Genomic DNA, 21,659 nt, shown 5'->3' on the forward strand with positions numbered 1-21,659 from the left:
GGTTCTTGAAGGGTAGTAGAGAAACAATGTTACAATGTTTTGTATAATATATGTTTCTGTTTGTGGTTTTTTTGGGTTTTTTTTTTTTAAAAAAAGATCAATTATCTCCCATTAACCTTCCTATTGTGTTATGGTGAAATTCAACCCATTTACATTGTCTTTACCTCTCAAAAATATTGATTTATTCCAATGGGGGCAGCCGTGGCCTACCGGTTATAGAGGCTTGTAACCAGTAGGGAAGAAATGTGGGTGGGGGAAGTGGTTGAGCACTGCTCTCCCATGCCCACATCCTCAGCTGAAGTGCCCTTGAGCAAGGCACCAAACCCTCACACACACGCACACACACACACACACACACACACACACACACACACACACACACACACTTGAGCAAGGCACCAAACCCCTCACTGCTCTCCGAGCGTCGCTGTAGTGGGCAGCTCACTGCTCTGGGTTAGTGTGTGCTTCACCTCATTGTGTGCTCACGGTGTGCTGTGTGTGTTTCACTAATTCACGGATTGGGATATACATTTTATGCAGGGTCAAATTTTCCCTCACAGGATCAGAAGAGTATACAGTATATAGGCTACTTATACTACTTACCAATTATTATGAGACTCCATGACTTTATGAAGGCAATGATCATTTGATCATTTGCATAACAAGTGTGTTTCATTTAACCCACAACCAGCCCTTAGAAATGAATGGGTGAGAAAATGCTCAGTGTATAAAATTGAGTCCAGGCACATACTAACTGATCGGATGGACTGTATGTGAGCCTCTGTACATTCACACACACAGACACACACACAGACACACACACACACACACACACACACACACTGGAACGTTTCTGCATATCTTCCCCTTCCCCTTGCATGCGCTCAGGTCAGTGAGGCCATAGAGAGCAAATGGACGTTCAAAACTGGTCATATCTAAAGGTCTGTCAAAACATTAGATGATAATATGAGTTACTATGGATTTATTACAAGTTGCATTGCAACTAGTAAACATGAAACTAGACACAACAGGAGGGTTAACTTGAGCCGAAGGTAACACTAAGTGGTATTACAATATGTAGGCCTAGTCTACTATTTCTGGATATACCCGAGTGACGTCATCTCTCGGATGTCAACAATGTAGCAGTTCAGAGGGAGGCGTGTCTCGCGCGTGTGGCGAGACGCGTGAGGACCGAGATGCTTGTATGGAATAGAACAGCGCTTTTTCTACATTCTCTCTCTGTGTTTAAATGACCAGATCTGAGTGATTTGAGTAAGCGATTACCATTATGTTGGGATACCGAAAGTAAGACAAAAGCATCCAAGCCGAGCAAAATGTGGAGAAACTGAATTTTGGAAAAGAGACGGGAAATAGGTAAGAGAGTAGCATACACTGATAATATCTACCCATCTAGGTTCAAATGCTCTGAAATGCAGCTCTGATAAACTAAAGGTTCATTGTACATCATATGATTTGTGTTGTCCAGTTGGAGGACAAAGAGGCATCCTCGTGGTGCAACTGTCCACGATGACGGAGATCCGCGCGTTCCACTTGAGCTCTTTCACATATTTAGACAATCACGTATAGCCTATAACATGCAGAAAAAATATGTGTTATGTATGTGCATATTGAGAAATTGCCCGCACCTCTCGGCAACTAGCCTATGCGTACAGCCCCCAATAAGAAATAGTCGGGACAGAGCCATGCGCTCGCCTCGAGTTCCAGGGCAGGAGTATGACATCATGACATCGGTGTCAGAATGAAGTACCAGGATGTCAGCAAGCCGCTATCGGATCGCTAGAGCTGTTCAGTGCTGAAATGACAAATGGAAGATCGTCAGTATACCTGTCCTGCAATAGGGACAAGTGGCAGTATTAGAGGGGAAATTCCTTGCGAACAGTATTAGGCTAACTTCACTCAAAGACAAAGGGAATTCAGACGAGTGTATTGTTTGCAACACATATAGGCTCGGTTCTGCTTGGTGATTTTGAGGAATCGCAAGAGCCAAGAACCGCTGTGCATAAATGAACAGTTGATATGAAGATGTATCATTTCATTTGCGTGATGCTGTTTACTCAGGTGGACACTGTGATGTTGCACCATGCGTGGCCAACGTTGCAGTGAGGTAAACAGGAAAGAGGGTTTCATGCAAACTGTGCAACCTGGATAAGATTACATGGGTGGAGAAGAGGGAGGACACTAACATCACTGCAAAAAGGGATGTGTTATTTGAGTGTGTTCATGGGGACTATGAGTGTCTTTGAGTGTGTTCATGGGGACTACACATTTTGTGTCACTTTCAGCATAGCAATTGTGTGGCTGACTGGGTGAAAAACAGAGTTCAACTATCTAATAACCAAACAAAATGTGTATCTGCAAAAAAGGTGTACCTTTTGTTTGTTTGTTTGCTTGTTTTTGTTGTTTTTCTTGCTGCACAAAATGAACACAAAATTACACAAAATCGTGTTGTCCCTGAACTCACACATAATGTGTAATTTTGACTCATCCCTTTTTGCAGTGCACAAGTGTTGTCATATAATCTTTATTGTGAATCCACAGTTGATGCAATCAATCATGATCAGATGTCTTTTTTCTTCTGTCTTCCTTCACTAATAATAATAATAATAATAATTGAAAATCTACAACATTTCAGTGAAATATGCCGTAACTCAACCTGTACATTTGTTGAGGATGCTGCAGGTGCTATTGCACTCTGGTTGCTCTGACAGCTATGTCCAACATAAGACAGATTACGTAATAGAGGTCACTTAATATTTTACACAGACCTGCAGGCTGAACTATCCTTCACAGAATTAAGAGGGAGAGCGTAAGATAGCTCAGAACAGCCTTATAGTACTTCTATGGTACAGTATGTCCCAAAATACTATGACATTCCTATAGTCCTTTTTCGTAAGGGACTGAACAGCATTAAGACCCCTAAAGTGTACTGTAACTGGACCAACCACAGACTTTCTGAAGAGCATAGTCATGATCAGAAAGCAGCATTGGAGCCTCCATACCATAATACTGTATTTGTCATTGATCTCTGGTGTGGGATATGGAACAAGAGCTCTTGCATAATCACGGTGCCTTGCGGAGACATATTATGCTTGGATGTGCATTCGGGCCTATCTGTAATGTCTACAGTACATGCCCTCCGTTTATGTTGTATGCAGTCCAGTTGTCTGCGTAAACAGTATTAAGCCAGCATGGTTTGCTTATATCTGTCTGGTGTAATCCATGAGCTGTGGTGAGAATATCGTCAGACAGGATATCAGCCCACCAGTCATATGGAAGTAGGTCGACGGACGCCGAGTCTTATACAGCATGGCTGGATCAGTGGCTGAGCCTCAGTGCACGTCACGTCACGACTCCAAGCCAGATCAGGGCCGAATCAAGGCCAGACCCGTGCCAGTCAGTCATTGGCTATCTGGGCTGATTGATGATTCCGCTTCTGTTATCCAGCCCAAAATGCATTTAACTGCTCATAGGCGTACAAGAGTAAAGTATAAAAGGTGAATGGACATTAAAAGTGAGCTCATAGGCTGCTGTTAATTCCAGGGGATAAGAGCGGTATTCTCTAAAGATGGACCTCTCATGGAGCTCCCTCCCCGTAAGTCCTGTTTGGCTGAAAGCTGAGGAGAGTTCAGGAGTTCAACGATTCAGGAGAGAGTACAGTATCTCTGCAGTGGGCTGGTGTCTCTCCAATGCTCTCCATTCTGATCAATAGGACTGCCACACAGGGGCCTTTTGGGGGATACGTTTTCAAGTCTAAATTAATACACGCCATTAAAAATGTATGAGCTGTTTCTGTGATGAAAGCAACATGACTTTAGTGTGTATCGCTTTAACCCTTATGTTGTCCTTGGGGTCAATTTGACCCCAAGCAGTGTTTAACATCATAAAATATATGGTTCACTTTTTTTGTTTTGCTTCAAGTTTCATGACTTTTCCTCATTTGAAGGGTACAACAGAGTAAACATGAAATTTGCACAAAAATATGTTTCCAATGTCCTGTAAAAAAAATAGTTACGTTGGTGGTATTGGGGTCAATTTGACCCCATTTTTATGAAACATGATGAAAATGAATATTTGACAAATTATGGATATTATTATTGTAATAGTATGAGAACATGTAGTTATTATCATTATTGCATATACAAGTAAATATTACATATAAGTTATTTTGGCAGGTCTGAAAAAGTCCAAAAAGGCAGCCTTTGGGCTGTTGACACTGGATTGGCCATATTGCCAGTCAGGGTTCCAGGGTTCATAAAGGGGTGTGGGGGGGTGGGATTGTTTTGTATGGCTTTTGATGGTGGTTATTACACTCTTGTTAAGTACCTACCACAAAAAAAATTGGGTAAAAAAAATAATTTGTATCATTTTTTGAGAGTTTTTTTAGCTGGGGTCAAATTGACCCCAAGGACAACGAACGTCGGTAAGATTTTAGGACAACATGAGGGTTAAAGTATATCGTGTCAATACCTCATTGATCACACTTCCTGTTTTTCTTTTCTATGCACTATACCCATCTATTATGTGAAAGATATAAATCCATCTACAACTCCAAAAATGGTGACGGCTGACATTGTGAAGTTAGATTGTTTGAGCATTTTTGTGTAATATGAGGAGATTTTTTTGCCAACTGAACTGGTCCTTTTCCCCCCTAACTGCTGTAATAGCCTCGTGTTGTTTTGACCCTGAAAAGAGAGACTGATGCAACTATTAGAAATGGCAACTAAAATTTGAATCGTCTACTTCAAAAGCACTCGAGTTATTGCAAGTGAAACAATGAGAATGAGAGAGCACCACCTGTCCATCATTCCCGTGTGTATGTTCAGTGTGGTGAAGAACGATCAGGAGGAAGGAGGCTGAAATGATTCAGGATTCAAGACCTGGGCACTACTTACTCTGTTACTGCAGTCAGAAAGGGTTTGCAGAGAGAAGAAAGGGTTATGTGTGTATGTGTGTGTGTGGTGTGTATGTGTACACGTGTGTGTCTGATGACACGTGTGAGTGTGTGTGTGTGTGTGAGGACAAGTGTGTATTTGTCTGTAAAGATACGCGTGTATATGTGTGTGTAAGGAGGACACGTGTGTGTGTGAGTGGGTGAGTGTGTGTGTGTGTGTGTGTACACATGTGTGTCTGATGACGTGTGTGTGTGTGTGTGTGTGTGTGTGTGTGTGTGTGTGAGGACAAGTGTGTATTTGTCTGTAAAGATACGTGTGTATATGTGTGTGTAAGGAGGACACGTGTGTGTGTGTGTGAGTGGGTGAGTGTGTGTGAGTGTGTGTTACCCTGGGGGAGCGAAGAGGAGAGACAGTATTAGGGAGTCATCACAGCTCGAGCTGTTTGATCTGGCTGAAGTGGTATTTCGCTTTAGCCTGCTGGCTCAGATGCTCTGCCGTAATTGCACTGTTCTCATCCTCTCTGTGAGTCTGCTACACCAAAGCTCACTCAGAAAGCGCTCAGACAAACCTATTCTTACAACACACACAAGAGAGGGGTGGATTGAAGTACTGTAGCTTCATGTTTTTCTGTGAGACTAATCAAAGTCAAGGCGTATCTGCATAATAAGGAAAGATGTTAGAGAGAAGCAGAGTGTGTGTTTTGATGACTACCGGGGTTGAAACACATATTGGGTTTGTGAGTCTGTCACACACTCTATTATATACTTTTAGAGGCTACACAGACAGAACCCTCGCCTTTCAACTACTTTGCCAAGAACATCACAGCGACAAAATCCATACAGATCATACATTATCATGGCATAGCAGTTTTTAGTGCAAAAAGACTGTAATTACTACACCCATCAGTTCTTGGAATGTGTTTTGAGTAAAGACATGTCTAGTAGATTACTGGATTACACAACACTGTCATCATTACAGACGTTTAATTTGAATGAGAGTCATAAAAAGTGCACAGTCTTGTCTGACTAAAGATAATTTAATAACCGGGCAAACTCAGGATAAAAAGGATACAAGGACTTTATTTGTCAGATTACAGTATGTATCAGTTTGCTATTTTAACACCATTAGAATTTATGGTAACACTTTACTTGACGGGTTCGTTCATAACACATTCATAACAGCAGTCATGAACTGCACATGAAGCATTCGTGACTGTTTTATGAAACATGACTCAACATTCATACCATCCCTTTCATGAATGTGGAAGACAAAGCATCAAAAATTTGTCAAAATAAAAGTCCAACAATCGCAAAGCAGCATTGCTGTCTTTTTTGTTTTAGCCAACCTGATCATGTCACATGCTTCACAACTCGTATAGTAAAGTGACATTTTAAGTAGACTTCATAAAATATTCATGAGATGTTTACAAACGCTGGAGAGGATTCATAATACCCTGTATATGGATTACTAGATTATTGGACTTTTATTTTGACAAGTTTTCTTTGTTTTGTTTTCCACATTCATGAAAGTGTTGGTATGAATGTTGAGTCATGTTTCATGAATCAGTCATGAATGCTTCATGTGCAGTTCATGACAGCTGTTATGAATGTGTTATGAATGAACCCGTCAAGTAAAGTGTTACCGAATTTATTAAAGGTTGTATCAGCGATTGCATATAACATCACTTCTGTTGGCTATTTGAATCGAGATCCCACAAGCGCACCTGTCAGTGATTGGTGGGAACACTATTTATTTTGGTTTTGAGTGGTTGGTGGCACCGATTGTTTTTGTGTTTTTGTGTACAGATCTCGAGGCCTAGGCTGCCTAGAGACGTGTCTTTTTGGCCTCCTGCTTTTGGGGCGGGCAGTTAGCGGATCATGAGGAAAGAATAGATGAATGTGATCATTTGTGTTTGGGCTTGCAATCGCTGATATGACCTTTAAGATCTGAAGCAGATGCACTGATGACCTCCATGTTCCCAATTACGATAGCCATAGTTGCTGCACGAGAACTTTGCTCGTTGACAGACTTCCCACTTGACTGCAATTGAACTGCATTACTTTTTTATCTGCTTTAATTTGCTGCTGCTGCTGCAAAAAAAATAATGATTTGCAAACTGCTGCTCTGTAACATTTTGCAATACAAATAGAATTTATTTATTGTATTTATTTATTTTGACCCGACTTTGTTAACGAATCCATCTGTTTCTACAGGTCTCTGAGAGAGGATGTGGTGTGTGGACGAGGGTCCGGAAGGGCTACTCTACGTCTTTGAGTCTCCGACCCACAGCTGCGGCCTGCTGCAGCGTCTGGACGCCCAGAGGAGGGCGGGGGTCCTGTGCGACGTCACCGTGCTGGTGGAGGGCCAGCCGGTCAGCGCTCACGGCGCCGTGTTGGCGGCCTGCAGCGGCTACTTCCTCCACCAGCTCCAGGAGAAGAGGGACGGAGACGCCGCCGTGGTCATCAGCCTGCCCAGCACAGTGAGTTCTCTTTCAGTCGAGTTCACTCGACTTTAAAGCTACACTAAGTGTTTTTCTTTAAAGCTACACTAAGAGTTTTTCGTACCCTAAAGTAATGTTTCCAAAATCATTTCAGCGGTTCATCAACTCGTAACAGGTTGAATGGCACTTCTGCTTTCACTTCGCGGCCCTCTATCGGCTATAACCGCACTATGTAACTTTACCAGATCGGGTAGCGTATCTGTAGTTCGATGAGATGAGACATAAGTAACTACAAATTTGACTTACTTTGATGACGCAATACATCATACTTTCATAAAATCATGCAACATACTGGACCTTGTCTGTGGACATCGTAATTTGCTGAGTAAACGAATAGCTCGCATGCCCGGAGGAAAAGTGCTTTAGTGTTGCTTTAACCAATGGGAAGGCGTCCCCACACGATGTCATCGATCTGAACCAATCACCGGCCTTAAGGAATTTTCTCTGACCCTACCCTTTAAGGGCCTTCCATGATAAACTAGTCCTGACAGTGAGTTATGGCAACACAGGGAAATGATAAAGAAATATTATGTAATTATTTTCATCATAAGATATCAGCTTGAAATTCCTTTTGACCTTTAGATTCCTTTTCAGAGGGTGAATGGTGTGTCTGTCATTCCCACTGCGTATCTAGAACGGCAGTGTGCAGTGTGCAATGAGCATATGTTTGGCACATTGACACACGTTTTCCAAAAATGATGAAAAATGACACCAAAGGACTACCCAGTCTGCTGAGAATTATTGTTCGCACTCTTCTTTTCTATATCCATTTCTAAAACCAAAATGAAAAACAAGGATGAGTCCGTGTGAATAGGATTATTTTGCTATACAAAGAGACAATCTCGGTTTTCAAACCCCCATACGTGTGGACATATTTTTACTATCAATCCAATGAATAACTAACTTACTCCCGAAGATTAAGGGGAATTGGGTAAATTAACGTTGTAGGCTATGCTCTCTATTTGAGTACAATGGTAACTTCCGGGTCATGGCAAATGTGTTCTGGCAAGTAAACAAAACAAATGAAGGAATGTCAGGGCTTGTTTTGTTATCCAATTTGTCCATTTTTCAGTACAATTTTGGTTTCAGGAATGGATATAGGAAAAACAAGTGCACTTTTATTTTGATTGTTGGTCTCAAATGGAAAAACGAATGAACGAATCATACATGGAACGATTATGTGTGTTGCGATATGGATTTTTATTGTGTACAGTCTGTTTTCCTGAGTATGGATTCTTTACTGTGAGTTTTCCTGCAGTATAGATTCCTGTGTGTATTCTCTTTTCATGGATTCTCTGATCTGTGTGTGTGTGTGTGTGTGTGTGTGTGTGTGTGTGTGTGTGTGTGTGTGTGTTTATGTATCTGTGAGAGTGTGTGTTTATGTGGTGTGATATGTGTGTGTGTGTGTGTGTGTGTGTGTGTGTGTGTGTGTTTATGTGGTGTGATGTGTGTGTGTGTGTGTGTCCTCGTTAGCCGATCTGGCATGGACACTAAAGGAGTCAGTGACAGCGGGCGGGAGCTGAGTTCCTCATAAAGATGAGGCCTCTGTAGGCGGCAGCAGCTGCTGCTGAGGGATGCTGGAAATAGATCCCCCTCAACCCAACCCAACCCAGCCCAACCCAGCCCAACAACCCAACAACCCAACAACCCACCCCCAGTCCCTCTCAGTCCCTCTCAGTCTCTTGGCCCCAGTTCCTTTATGTGTGTGAGGCTTTGGGAGTGCAGACTAGCTTTAGGGGTGGAGGTTTTTTAAAACAGTATGACACACATGCACTCACACACGCGCACGCACGCACGCAAGCACACACACACACACACACGTGCGGCGCACAAAGATTGCCTCAGCCCCTGGCTCTCACTGGGCTCTGTGAGTTAAAAGGTTTTCAGTCTCAGCCTTTTTTCTTTCGTTCCTTCTTTCTTTTTTCTGTCTTCGGCATTCGTTCTCTTTTTGCTTGTCTGCGTTTCTCCTTGTTGTGTATCTCTTTCTCTCTCTCTCTCATCCTCGTTCCTTCTCTCTCTACCTCCCTCCATCTCTCTCTACCTCCTCCATTCTTACTCTCTCTCTACCCCCCTTCGCCCTCTCACTCCCTCTGTCTCTCTACCCCCCACCCACTCTTTCTCTCTCTTTCCCTCTCTCTCTCTCCTCCCACTCCCACTCTTTCTCTCTCTCTTCCCCTCTCCCTCACCCTCTCTATCCATTTCTCCTCATAGCATCCTCTTCATTTGCGCTGGTTTAACTTTATCACATAATTACCTGTGCGTCTGCTAATTGGACACGCGGGAAATAAAGCTCTTTATTGCCCCCTACAGGTCACCAGCCGGGGCTTCACCCCACTGCTGCAGTTTGCCTACACGGGGAAGCTGTCCCTCACCCGGGCCAGTCTGCAGGACGTCGTCCACTGCATGGAGTGCCTGCACATACACGACTTGAAGGACTCGTGCTTCCCCCTCCTGACGGTGGAGCTCAGTCGCAACTCGGACGAAGAGCCTCGGGGTCCGGATCTCTCTTTGACGAACTCTCCTCGTTTACAAGCTGACCAACAGGAGGAAGAGGTTACTCGTGTGGAGACCCCTGAAGACTCTCAGATGACCAATCTTTGTTTTTCGAGTGAAGAGGAAGGAGAGGATTCACCAGCGAGCGTCAACAGTGACATCAGTCAGACAGACGAACATACGACCTTTGACCCTCTTCGGCACCATGGCAACGCTTCAGTGGATGGCAGTGGGTCAGGTTCCATTAGAGATCTTCAGGAGGCCACTTCAGCTGACACGGCCCAGGAGCTGTCTGGACCTCCCACCCCAGAAGAGCCTGGCACTGGGGAGGGCAGTCGGTCTGTCTGCGTCTCAGAGTCCAAACCAGAGGAAGAGGCAGAGGAGGAGTCCGACAGGGAGTCGGTTCTCAGTTCTCAGTCTTTGGAGAGTGAGACTTTAGACGGAGCAGTTTGTGCCAGTTTTTCTGCAGGCCTCCGTTCCATCCTGAAGGATAATGCAGAGCTACGTCTTCCCCATATTTCACAGCAGTTACTCACTAACAGACTGACTTGTACAGACCCAGAACACAGGCTGCGGCGGGATGCTCCGAAAATAACCAGCCACTGGTCCTCTGGTCAAGAGTCAACTTTGACCTCAGCTAAACCCCAAGGCCACCCATTGAGGCCACCGAGGCCTCTGTCCACTGAGGGAGTCTTCAAGGACGAAGCTGCCCACACCAGGTCCAGTGTTATATTTACCTCAGGGTTTCCCAGGCAACCACAATCTCCGGAGCATTCCGTTCCTGAGTCCGACCCACTCTCCAGGTTTCCTCATAATGTGGCGCCCGGCAGCCCAGAGGATCTGCCCGTGCTGCCAAGCCAACCCGCACGCAGTAGCCAGGGCCCAGACAAGGTCTCCGTCTCAGAGGACACCGCAACCTCCGCATGCTATTCCAGCGATGACGCTCGTAAAGGGAGAGGCTCGTCTCCCGGCGTTCCTCAGTCCGAGACCTCCGGCTGCCCTCTCCCACGGACGGCCTACCGCTTGTCCCTGAGACCGCCGGGTCAAGGCTGGGCCGAGGACGCCATCTTGAGTCCGGCGCTCCCCCACTTCAAGACGGAGAAGTGTTACGACTCCAGCTCCAGTGACGAGTCGGGATCCGTCTCCGCGGGCGACTGTGAGTCATCGCGTCTTAAAGACGAAGGGCTTGAGGTTAGTGCACTTGTTTTGCTCCACTCGTTTAACCCAGAGACCTTCCCATCACATCACAGAGCCCACGAGCACTGTGTCCCCTTGAGTGTGGCGTTTGACAGTTGACCACAGAAGGCTGGAAGTACTGTAGACGAATGCAGAGTAGTTCCATTTGATTGATCAGTGGATTGAAAAAGCACTAGAAACGATAAGCTCATAATTAATTTATGGCATTCTAGATAGCTCCTGGCCCTAGGACAGGTCTCACCATTATCTGACTCTAAACCATGTCCAAATCGCCCGCCATATCACACTTTACTCTGAGGTAGGTCTCACCCTGATCTGGCCCTAAACCAGGTCAGATCCATGTCCAAATCGCCCGCCATATCACACTTTACTCTGAGGTAGGTCTCACCCTGATCTGGCCCTAAACCAGGTCAGATCCATGTCCAAATCACCCGCCATATCACACTTGACTTGGTGACCACAGCTGGCCTTTAGATCAGAAGGCCAAATAGCAGCTGGCAGATTAGTGGGCTTTTCAAGCAGGTGAACGAGCTCCTCTTGTCAGTCAGGTGTGAAGAAGGCTTTCACTGGACTGGCCTGCATGTGGTGACTGACCCTTATATCTCATGTGCTAACATCATCCTTCTCCATGTGTGACGCACATTTGACCCTTTGACCCTTGACCTTTTGGCTGATGCCTCAAGCGTGCGCATGCTGTCTTATTTGAGTATGATTGCGTAACTCACCCAGATACAACTGCACTCTTCTCAGCATCACAGTTATTATTCGAGCAAATCAAATCAGAATCAGAATCAGAATCAGAATCAGCATCAGTTTTCATTGGCCAAGTATACTTACATATACAAGGAATTTGACATCAGTAGATGTTAAAACTCACTGTACATTTACATGTAACAGAGACTGTACTCTCTGTACATACAACAACAATTTAACATTCAGTTACTATGTCTATTGCACTACTACAATATAGACACAGACTGTACAATGTAGACAACAATTGCTTGTACTGTAGGCACATAGACATAGTATGTGCCTACAGCAGTAAACAGTAACCTTGGTAGGTAGCGTGATGTTCATTTATGATTTTCTCTTTTCACGTAATGAAGGCCGATGCCTTGCAGTTGGCTTTGTACATCCAGAGGTGCATTAGGCTTTAATGGTGTGGTCTCAGTGTGACGGCTGAAATAGGCTACACTGAACACACCATTGAAGCACTCCGTTTTCAGAACATATGCTCCAACAATTAACTAATCAATGGAACTGGTTGCACCAAACGAGAGTACACACATTAAAAAATTAGACCAGTCTTGAAAAACATTTTTTTTTACGCTTGGTGAACGGAAAGACTCTGTTCCTGTGTAGCCTGCCTCTAAGGCTTTGATTTCCAGTTGCATCATGCTAGGTGAGTTGATAGAAATGTTGCCATGGTGATCGATAAGGGATGTTATTAAGCGACTACTGTTTCCACTGCCTTCTCATTTCACTTTTGAATGCTTTAAAATGGTCAAATCGTCCAGTCTCCCGATGAAAGACAGGGTGAAGGGCACAGGTTTTAGTAATGGGGTTAGGTTTGTGGATAGGATTAAAAGGGTTATGCCAAGCGGGACAAAGGCAGACTAGTCGTTGCTTAACCGTTCTACTTAAAAGACATCATTGGCATCATCTGTCTGTCTCTCTGCTCTCTGTCATGATACTGAATTTGGAATTTGGAACACTGGATTAAGAATTTAAATAATCTCAATTCCCTGTAGTTTTTTTTTTAGAACTTCCGCTGAAGAGAATAAGCATATTTTCTTGCATAATATTTATCTGTGTTGTTTATGCCTACAGTATACTTTTGTTTTTCCAGTTCTAAATGATGCTACGCAGATGTATTATGATGAAACTTTACGCCTATGCAAACAAAATGGCTTTGTCACTGTACCTCCAATCTCCACCAACAGTGTGTGTGTGTGTGTGTGTGTGTGTGTGTGTGTGTGTGTGTGTGTGTGTGTGTGTGTGTGTGTGTGTGTGTGTGTGTGTGTGTGTGTGTGTGTGTGTGTGTGTGTAGGATAAAAAAAAAATGGCTTGAAGTCAGAGTATTATCCCTGACATGGAGGTCACATAGCAGCATCACTCCCAAATCACCAAGCACCATCTAAAGCCACACACACACACACACACACACACACACACACACACACACACTCACTCCATTTCTCTCGCTGCATTTAAGAACCCCTCTTTGCTCTCTAGCTGTGACAGAATGCATTCAGACCCATAGACCCACCACCACCACCACCACCCCATTAGACTGCCCGCCTGTGCCCCCAGCTGTGCTGCCCTGCTCAGGGAGACGAGTCAGGGGTCTGGGGTGTCACCCCGGCTCCCTGTGTAACAGATGAGGCCCACTCCGCAGCGATGGCCCATTTACTGAGTAATGGCCCAGCCAGGGCCCGGGACTCGGAGGCGAGGCGGTGACAGCCAGGATTTATGAAGGCCGCGCGGGCCCCCTCTGTCATGGCAGCGTTATCACCGGCGCTGCCGGCCCGGCCCGGTTAAATATAGACATCCATCCTGCTCAGGAGAAGGGCGAGAAACTCACACAAGGTCAACGCTGAGAGATGGGACTTTTGTCTCTCACTCTACTTCTCGGTACTACTACTCCCTCGCTCTATCTTTTCTCCTCTCTTCTCTCGCTTTCTTGCTTTCTCTCCATCTATTTCTTTTCCATTTGTTTTCTCACTCCCTGGTTCAGTTTGAATCAGAATCAATTCAATTTCAAGATGAGTTGTCTGATATATCTTGACACTGGGTGATCATTAGAATCCCCAACCCCTCTCTCTCTCTCTCGCTCTCTTTCTCTCTCTCTCTCTCTCTCTCTCTCTCTCTCTCTCCCTCTTCACCATTTGTCTTGTCACCATCTCCCTGTGTGAGAGGTCAGCAGTTAAGTACTAGCTTTTAAAGGGCTAGTGACCAGTAAGTCAGTCCTGTTAAAGCATTGACCTTTGTGTTATCAGTACAATGTATGTCACCACCAGCAACAAACCCTTCACCAGTCTACCTCTTCAGTCTCCAGCTCTCAGCGTTGCCATGACAATCCCTCTTCTTGGTTCTTCTGCAAGGCTATTTTTGTCGATCTATATGAAAAGGAGAACCATTCCATTAACAATAATTTCTTATCATAATTTCTTATATATTTTCTTTATATTTTTGAATTTCTTGTAAATTCAAATATTCATTAGCAACCAATTTAACCTTATTATTAGCCTAACTATTTCCATCCATTTGGTCTATTTTGAAATCTGACTTCATCCAGCAATAACAGCACATTGGTCCAAATTATGGAACATTGGCCATGCTCTGTTGTTTATGTCTGTTTTTTTTTAATATCTTCATAATTTCCAGACTGCCCATTCCAGACAAATCTTTGCATCTTTGGTTGCACTGCCATCCAGTGGTCATCTTGCAGTAGTGCTGTTCCAAAACCTGTCAGTAGCTATAGTAATGTGAAATAAATCGCTTTATTTAATTAAAAATATATATATATTTAGGGGTCCAAGCAGAGAAGTCCATGCTCTAAAACTGATTGGGCCTGGGTCATTGCCATTTGCAACTATATTTCCATATTTTTTTTCTTTTCCATATTATACACATTTGATTTTTGTAAGTGAAGAAAATGTCCCTTATGTTCAACACCATTTACTAACTAGCATTAACTATTTCCAGAATTCAATATTGCATTCACATATTTTAACAATGAAACAGTTGAATGAAATAACTAATATAATTCATGGGCTTACTGATGCAGTCTTTGACACCCATTTTTAATTTTGATTTCCAGGTGAAACTCCCTTTCCCTGTGGATCAGTTGACGTACCTCCCGCGCAGTGACTTCCAGCTGGTGATGCGGATGCACAGTCTGACCCCGGAGCAGCTGGAGCTGGTGCAGGAGGAGCGGCGGCGCAGCAAGAACCGCGTGGCCGCCCAGAGGTGCCGCAAGAGGAAGCTCGACTGCATCCAGAGCCTGGAGGTGGACATACACAAACTGGTAACAGCTGATGACAAGTGCTCTCTCTCTGTGTGTGTGTGTGTGTGTGTGTGTGTGTGTGTAACTGTGTGTGTTTGTGTGTGTGTGTGTCTCTGTCTGTCTGTGTGTGTGTGTGTGTGTGTGTGTGTGTGTGTCTCTGTCTGTCTGTGTGTGTGTGTGTGTGTGTGTGTGTGTGTGTGTGCATCATCATCGTTTCTTTTGCCAGCTTCAGGGTCCATTCAGAAAACACATACTGTACAACACAGACACACACACACACACACACACACACACACACACACACACACACACACACACACATTTGATTTCTTTATTTGAATCCGCCAATCAAATTTCTTTACAGAAAGGATTCAAATATTCTCAGAGAAAATACAGCTTTGGCATTCAAGGGTACATAAAACATCGCCTACGCCACACAGCAAGACTGCCTATCACAGCTGATATGGAACAGAATTTTGCCAGTTGTTTAGACTTTCCTTTTGATAGCCCTGCCAGTCTTAGTCCACTGATTGTCAGTTTGTGGACATGTCCCAGGCTGGGCACACACACACACACACACACACACACACACACACACACACACACACACACACACACACACACACACACACACACACACACACACACACACACACACACACACACACACACAGGCCTCACTGCAATAGGCTTGAGTGTGATTTACGCAATACATAGCCGTGGTGTACGGGTTAGGGCTTTGGGCTTGAAACTGGAGGGTTGCCGGTTCGATCCCCGACCAGTCCACCACGGCTGAAGTGCCCTTGAGCAAGGCACCTAACCCCTCACTGCTCCCCGAGCGCCGCTGTTTGGGCAGGCAGCTCACTGCTCTGGGTTGTGTGATTCACCTCACTGTCTGTTCACTGTGTGCTGTGTGTTCACTAATTCGGTTAAATTGGGTTAAATGCAGAGAACTGAATTTCCCTCACGGGATCAAAAAAGTATATATTCTATTCTATTCTATTCTAAAATGTGTTAAATGCTGGCGTGGAAGTAACACAATGAAATGTGTACAGTGTGAACACAGATGTTTGAGACTAACACTCTGTGTGTGTGTGTGTGTGTGTGTGTGTGTGTGGATCCAGGTGTGTGAGAAGGAGTCCCTTCTGCGGGAGAGGAGCCACCTAAGAGCCTGCATGGTGGACATCAGGGAGAGCGTGGCCTGTCTCAACCAGAGCGTCCACAGGAAGGAACCGGAACACCCACACAAGGTTCCGTCCGTCGTCCGCAACTTGGGAGACGGTTCCGTCGCCTAACCCTGTAAAAGTGCTCAGCTGTTTCGGGAGAGGTTCCATCCCTCTAATTTAAGGTTCTTCCCTGTAGGTCCTGTGACCCATCTGAGAAAGAGCAACAGATCAAAAGTTCCTTTCCCACGCTCTAGTTCTGGTGTGGTCTTGTGGAGCACACACACACACACACACACACACACACACACACACACACACACACACACACATACGCACACACCACACACTCTACTCTGATTGATGCATGCAAGTCTTTATCTGGACAGAAAGATCCGTGTGTAGCCGTGTTCAGTGACCCCAGGGGTGTCCCACTAGCTTGTTTTCTTTGCGGATCCAGTATTTAGCCACATGATGATTGCTTTTGCCGTCTTTTTTCTGCCAAACGGACTGAAAATTGCATATCACTAAATGAGCTACACATGGGAATCTTTTTTTGGTGAGCATGAGAAACATATCGTGGGTGTTTTTTAGTTAGATTAGATGTTTCAGAGCAAAGCAAGAGTCATGACATCTTTGTGATTGTTTTGTGATTGTGTTTGAAGAGCAAAAAATAGAGTTTAACTGTTTAATTGATACTAGATTTGTATGTCGCTATACTGTACAATTTTACAAAGAACAATAGCACGAGAGGTGTCCTATTTCAAGACAACTACGAAGGCCATGGGAAATGTCATAAATGTATCATGGCTACAATACAGTCCCTATGGTCGACATGCAGATCCACAGGGAAAGCCTTCAACACCTACAGCCTTGGTGTACTTGTCAGGGTGTTGTTGCTTTAACACCTACACAGCCTTGATGTACTTGCCAGGATGTTATTGCTTTTATAACTAGGTTATCATCAAGCTAACGATTGACTTTGACCAAAACATCCATCTAGTAATTCAACTTCAGTCTTCCTCTTATATTTGTTTACACTTACTCAGTAGATGTAGACCTTCAATTGATATTGTTAGCAGCGAGGGTTGAAGCAGAGCAGTAGGATCTTTGTTGTAAGCTTTACGCCACCATACAGTTTTATGGATGACACCCAAGTGTTCTAAATTCTGGAGTTCTGTTTCGGAATCTTACACGTGTGCCATTACACACACTACTGTACACACACTCTTTTATATCTTCACTACGCACCATGTGTTGTTTTTAAAATGTGACCAAAGTTACTCAGGAATCAACTGTTCAATAACGCAAGCACATTTGCAAACACCAGATCTAATATATCTGCTATGTAGTGCATAACTGCTATTTATTTATGTGAGTGTTTCTCAACAGTCTTGTGAATTGTTTACTTGTGATGTTTTTAAATCACCTTTTGGTAGAGAAAAGAGTCTCTTACGGACCACAATACCAAGAGATCAAGAAACTATAGACAGTTTCTCCACTTTTCTTTGAAATGTTTGCTTAGGAACATTGAACTCCTACAACATTTGATTTGACCTCTGACCTTTATTTGCCTGAGTAGCCGATCTGGTGAAGGCACACCAGAGAACGTTTACAGCTTTTGTAGGTAATTCCAAATGTCAATGTCTGATTGTGTAATATATTCATAACCAGTTTTTTTTGTAAATAGCAATTCTTCCCTGGCAGCCTCACTTGCCTTTGAACAAACAGTGTGAGATGATAGAGACACACCACAATGAATGCAAGTGTCAACTGTGGTTCCTGTCAAAATGGTAATATGTTACTTGCTCAATTCTAATATACCTCATCTGTCATTGGTCAAAGCACTCTTAAATGGATGATTGTGATCGTGTTTGTTATGCAATGCAGAGAATTTGATTATGATGTTTGAATCCAAATAAATATCAATCCTTGTTATTTATCCTATTTCGTAATGTTGTAAATAGTTCTACATTTATAAAATGATACAGTATGACCATATTGTTGTTATCTGACACTACCGAAGTATTTAAATAAGAGTCTGTTAAAAACAGATTAGTTTTTCTTGGCACATTCAGGATTTCTCAAAATGGTGCAAACCTCAACAAATACTCCAGTGCTTCTTGTTTAAAGAAAAAAAAGCATTTTTAATAGAATTCTGCTTTGCATTCTCATCGTAGTACAGCGCATTACTTACTGTCACTGTTTCCAGTACAATCAACAAAGAACATGTGTGTGTGTATTAGTGTGTGTGTGTGCGCGTGTGTGCGTGTGTGTGTGTGTGTGTCTGTGTGTCTGTGTGTGTTTGTGCGTGCGTGAGTGCGTGCGTGTGTGTGTGTGTGTGCCTGTGTGTGCGCTCATGTGTGTGTGTGTGTGTGTTTGAGTATGTTTGTGTGTGTGTGTGTAAAGTACATTAGTTGTTCAGAAGCTCTCCTCCTCCACGTCTCAAGTCTTGAGGCTTACATCACATTTCATGCTTGTAAGTTCCTGCGGTCTGTCCAGTTATCCTCAGTCCTGAGGTCTCTGATGTGCTTGTCCTTGGCCCCTTGCTCGCTCAACCGGCAACGGGAAGATTTCTCTCTCTTTCTCGCTCGCTGCTTTCAGGTATTTTTAAGGTGCTTACACTAAAATCTCAGTAGAAAAGCACTACATGGACCTTAAAAAAAAACAAAAACAAATCAAAATAAAAGCTTGAAGTTGTTGGCTTTAGTGCCAATGCGTTTCTAGGAGAGCAGATTGGAGTCTAACTCCAATCTAACTGGAGTCTTTGCCACTGATAACTCCTTTCATCCGCTTCTGCACGGAGACATCTTGTCAGCATCCGCTAGGCCTCCTAGCCAGTCTGTTCACTTTTTCATAATCGATGAAATGTCCAAGAATACGCTCTGAAAGAGAAATAACGTCGTTATGCAGTGCCATTTTAGAAGCATCTTTCTAAAAAAGAGTGTCATCGGCTAAATTCTGTTTGTTATCTCATGCAACAGATGTTGAATATAGTCTGTCATAAAACGCACATTGTCAGATAAATGGCACACGCTGAATATTCATTCTTTAGGTAGCCTGAAGTGATGAATAAGACGAGGATCGCACTGGAAATAACGAAGCGGCAGCGGTAAGCGTAACGCAACGCTGAGATAATGCATAATAAGTTCTGTCTCGTTCCTAAAATTAACATTAACGATTTAGATTTTTTTTATGCACTCGTTATGAACCAAGTTCAACGTTTAGCCTCTTCAAAGCTAGCATTAGCCTACGTCAACTCTGCCACCATTCCGCTGCCGAACCATAGAGAATAATTGGACCGCTTGCCGCTTGCCACTGCCATTGTAATGCCAGTGTAATCCCCGCCTAAATGAGTAAAAATAATCCACCTTTAAACATGTCTGTTGGCCTTCTAGAAGACCTGTGGCCCTATACTGGGGTAGACCGAGTGTAACAATATGCTACAGAAAGACATAGAGGGCAACTGACCACTCCCTTCCTAAACCAGTAGGTCAGAAGCCTTTGGTCGCATGGCTTTACTTGCCATTGACATTCTGCGTCCCCCGGGCGGGTTCATTGACACGTTGTTGAGCGAGCCCAGCTCCGACTCCGAACTCTGGCTGGACGGGCAGCTGGACACGTCGGACGTGCCGCTGTCTGAGGGCAGCCGCGCCATGAAGCTGGCCTTGCGCGGGTGCGGCGGGTAGAGCACGTCGCTGTCCGACGAGTCCCTGCGGGCCTCCAGCATGTCCAGCACGCGGCTGGGCCGGTGCTGGGTGAGGTGCGTGGGCAGCGCGGGCATGGAGAGGTGGTTGGGCTGCAGGGGCCCGCCGGGGTACGGACCCTCGTGGGTCTGCTGCTGCTGCTGCTGCTGCTGCTGCTGGGCCAAGCTGAGCAGCCGGCCGTGGGCCTCCCCCAGGGTGTCGCTGGTGCCGAGGTGCTGGAGCTGGTGCTGCTGGTGGGAGAGCTGGAGCTGCGGCTGGCTCTCGGAGATGCCGTGCTGCAGGCCCAGGGGCGGCTGCTCCAGGGGCATCTGGAAGCGCAGGCCCTGGATGCGGCCCTGGCTGGCCAGCCGCAGCTGCCGAGGCTGCTGGGCAAAGCAGGAGACGGGGTAACCACCGCCCCCACCACCACCACCCCCACCTCCACCTCCTCCACCTCCGCCTCCGCCGCCCTCGTCGATGCTGTTGTCCCGCTGCATCTCGCCGCCTCCGCCCGGCATCACGTCCAGGGCGGTCAGGTAGAGGGGCGGCGGCTCGGCGTGGCCCTCGTGCATGTAGCCCGTCTGGCCCAGCGCCGCCGGGTTCTGCTTCTGCGGCGACATGTTAGTGACCACGCACAGCTGCTGCAGCGTGGGCTTGTAGGGCAGGTGACCCGGGCTCTGGCCGCCGGCCGACTGCAGGCCCGACAGCGTCTGCTTGATCTTCCTCACGCCCAGGTGCGATATCTCCATCAGGTTGAGGAACAGGGACACGCACGCGATTACAATCATGAACACCATGAAGATAGTTTTCTCCGTCGGCCGCGAGACGTAACAGTCCACCATGTTGGGACAAGGCAAAGTCTCGCACTTGTACAAAGCATTGAGGCCAATGCCGTATAAGATATATTGAGCCACTATGAAGCCCACCTCCACCATTGATCGGGTCAGGATATGAATGACGTAAGTGCGGAGCAGAGAGCCCTGCAGGGGGGCTTTCTTCACCCTCTTCTGCTCCTCCAGCTTCTTGAGCTCCTTCTCCAGCTTCCGGTGCTCGTCCAGCAGAGGCTCCACCTCCTCCAGCTCGGCCCGCAGCTGGACCTTGCGGCGGTGGCGCTCCTTCTCGAGGGCGCGCAGCCGGTAGAGCGCGTGGCCCATGTAGACGAGCGAGGGCGAGGACACGAAGACGATCTGCAGCACCCAGAAGCGGATGAGCGAGATGGGGAAGGCGCGGTCGTAGCAGACGTTCTTGCAGCCCGGCTGCTCCGTGTTGCACACGAACTGGCTCTGCTCGTCCACCCACACGTCCTCGGCCGCCACGCCGAGCACCAGCATGCGGAAGATGAAGAGGATGGTCAGCCAGATCTTGCCCACGATGGTGGAGTGAACGTGGACCTCCTCTAGTATACTCCCCAGAAGGTTCCAGTCCCCCATGTTCACTACCACATGTCCGTGCTGCCAGCCACCAGCGACCAGCGACAAGCAGGAAAAAAAAAACATGCGAGAAAAAACAGACGTCAGCAAACAACAATACAACAACAACAACAAGCGAGCAAAATGCAAAAACAAATCTGAAATGGAGAATATCTAAGATTGAGAGAATAAACTGCTAAATTTAGATATTCGTATTAGATATTCACTCACATGGTGAATTATGAGGATGTGGATAAAAAAAAAAAAAAAAAAACAAGCCAACAAACAT

The 21,659-nt window shown here is 45.4% G+C and overlaps 2 protein-coding genes across 2 annotated transcripts; one reads left to right on the forward strand and one right to left on the reverse strand.

Annotated features, from left to right (window-relative positions):
* Positions 1-1,212: 1,212 nt before the first annotated feature.
* On the forward strand, positions 1,213-16,461 carry bach2a (BTB and CNC homology 1, basic leucine zipper transcription factor 2a). The gene is made up of 5 exons (XM_062522171.1): positions 1,213-1,374; positions 7,127-7,392; positions 9,724-11,097; positions 14,927-15,133; positions 16,237-16,461. The coding sequence occupies exons 2-5, from the start codon at positions 7,141-7,143 to the stop codon at positions 16,405-16,407; spliced, it is 2,004 nt and encodes a 667-aa protein (XP_062378155.1). The 5' UTR covers positions 1,213-1,374; positions 7,127-7,140; the 3' UTR covers positions 16,408-16,461.
* A 3,295-nt stretch (positions 16,462-19,756) lies between these two features.
* Positions 19,757-21,391, reverse strand: gja10a (gap junction protein alpha 10 a). Its single transcript, XM_062522172.1, has 2 exons — positions 20,483-21,391; positions 19,757-20,344 (listed from the first exon to the last, which is right to left on the reverse strand). The coding sequence occupies exons 1-2, from the start codon at positions 21,389-21,391 to the stop codon at positions 19,757-19,759; spliced, it is 1,497 nt and encodes a 498-aa protein (XP_062378156.1).
* Positions 21,392-21,659: the final 268 nt, after the last annotated feature.

The sequence above is a fragment of the Sardina pilchardus genome, chromosome 20 (assembly GCF_963854185.1).
Source record: "Sardina pilchardus chromosome 20, fSarPil1.1, whole genome shotgun sequence".
Classification (NCBI taxonomy): domain Eukaryota; kingdom Metazoa; phylum Chordata; class Actinopteri; order Clupeiformes; family Clupeidae; genus Sardina; species Sardina pilchardus.

Excerpts from the sequence above, each read along its gene's own strand:
- bach2a (XM_062522171.1), top strand. The coding sequence starts at position 7,141 with ATGTGGTGTGTGGACGAGGGTCCGGAAGGGCTACTCTACGTCTTTGAG. Across the intron at positions 7,393-9,723 it reads TCATCAGCCTGCCCAGCACA|GTCACCAGCCGGGGCTTCAC; the intron begins GTGAGTTCTCTT and ends TGCCCCCTACAG. Across the intron at positions 15,134-16,236 it reads AGGTGGACATACACAAACTG|GTGTGTGAGAAGGAGTCCCT; the intron begins GTAACAGCTGAT and ends GTGTGGATCCAG.
- gja10a (XM_062522172.1), bottom strand. The coding sequence starts at position 21,391 with ATGGGGGACTGGAACCTTCTGGGGAGTATACTAGAGGAGGTCCACGTT. Across the intron at positions 20,345-20,482 it reads TCTACCTGACCGCCCTGGAC|CCTCGGCAGCTGCGGCTGGC; the intron begins GTGATGCCGGGC and ends TTTGCCCAGCAG.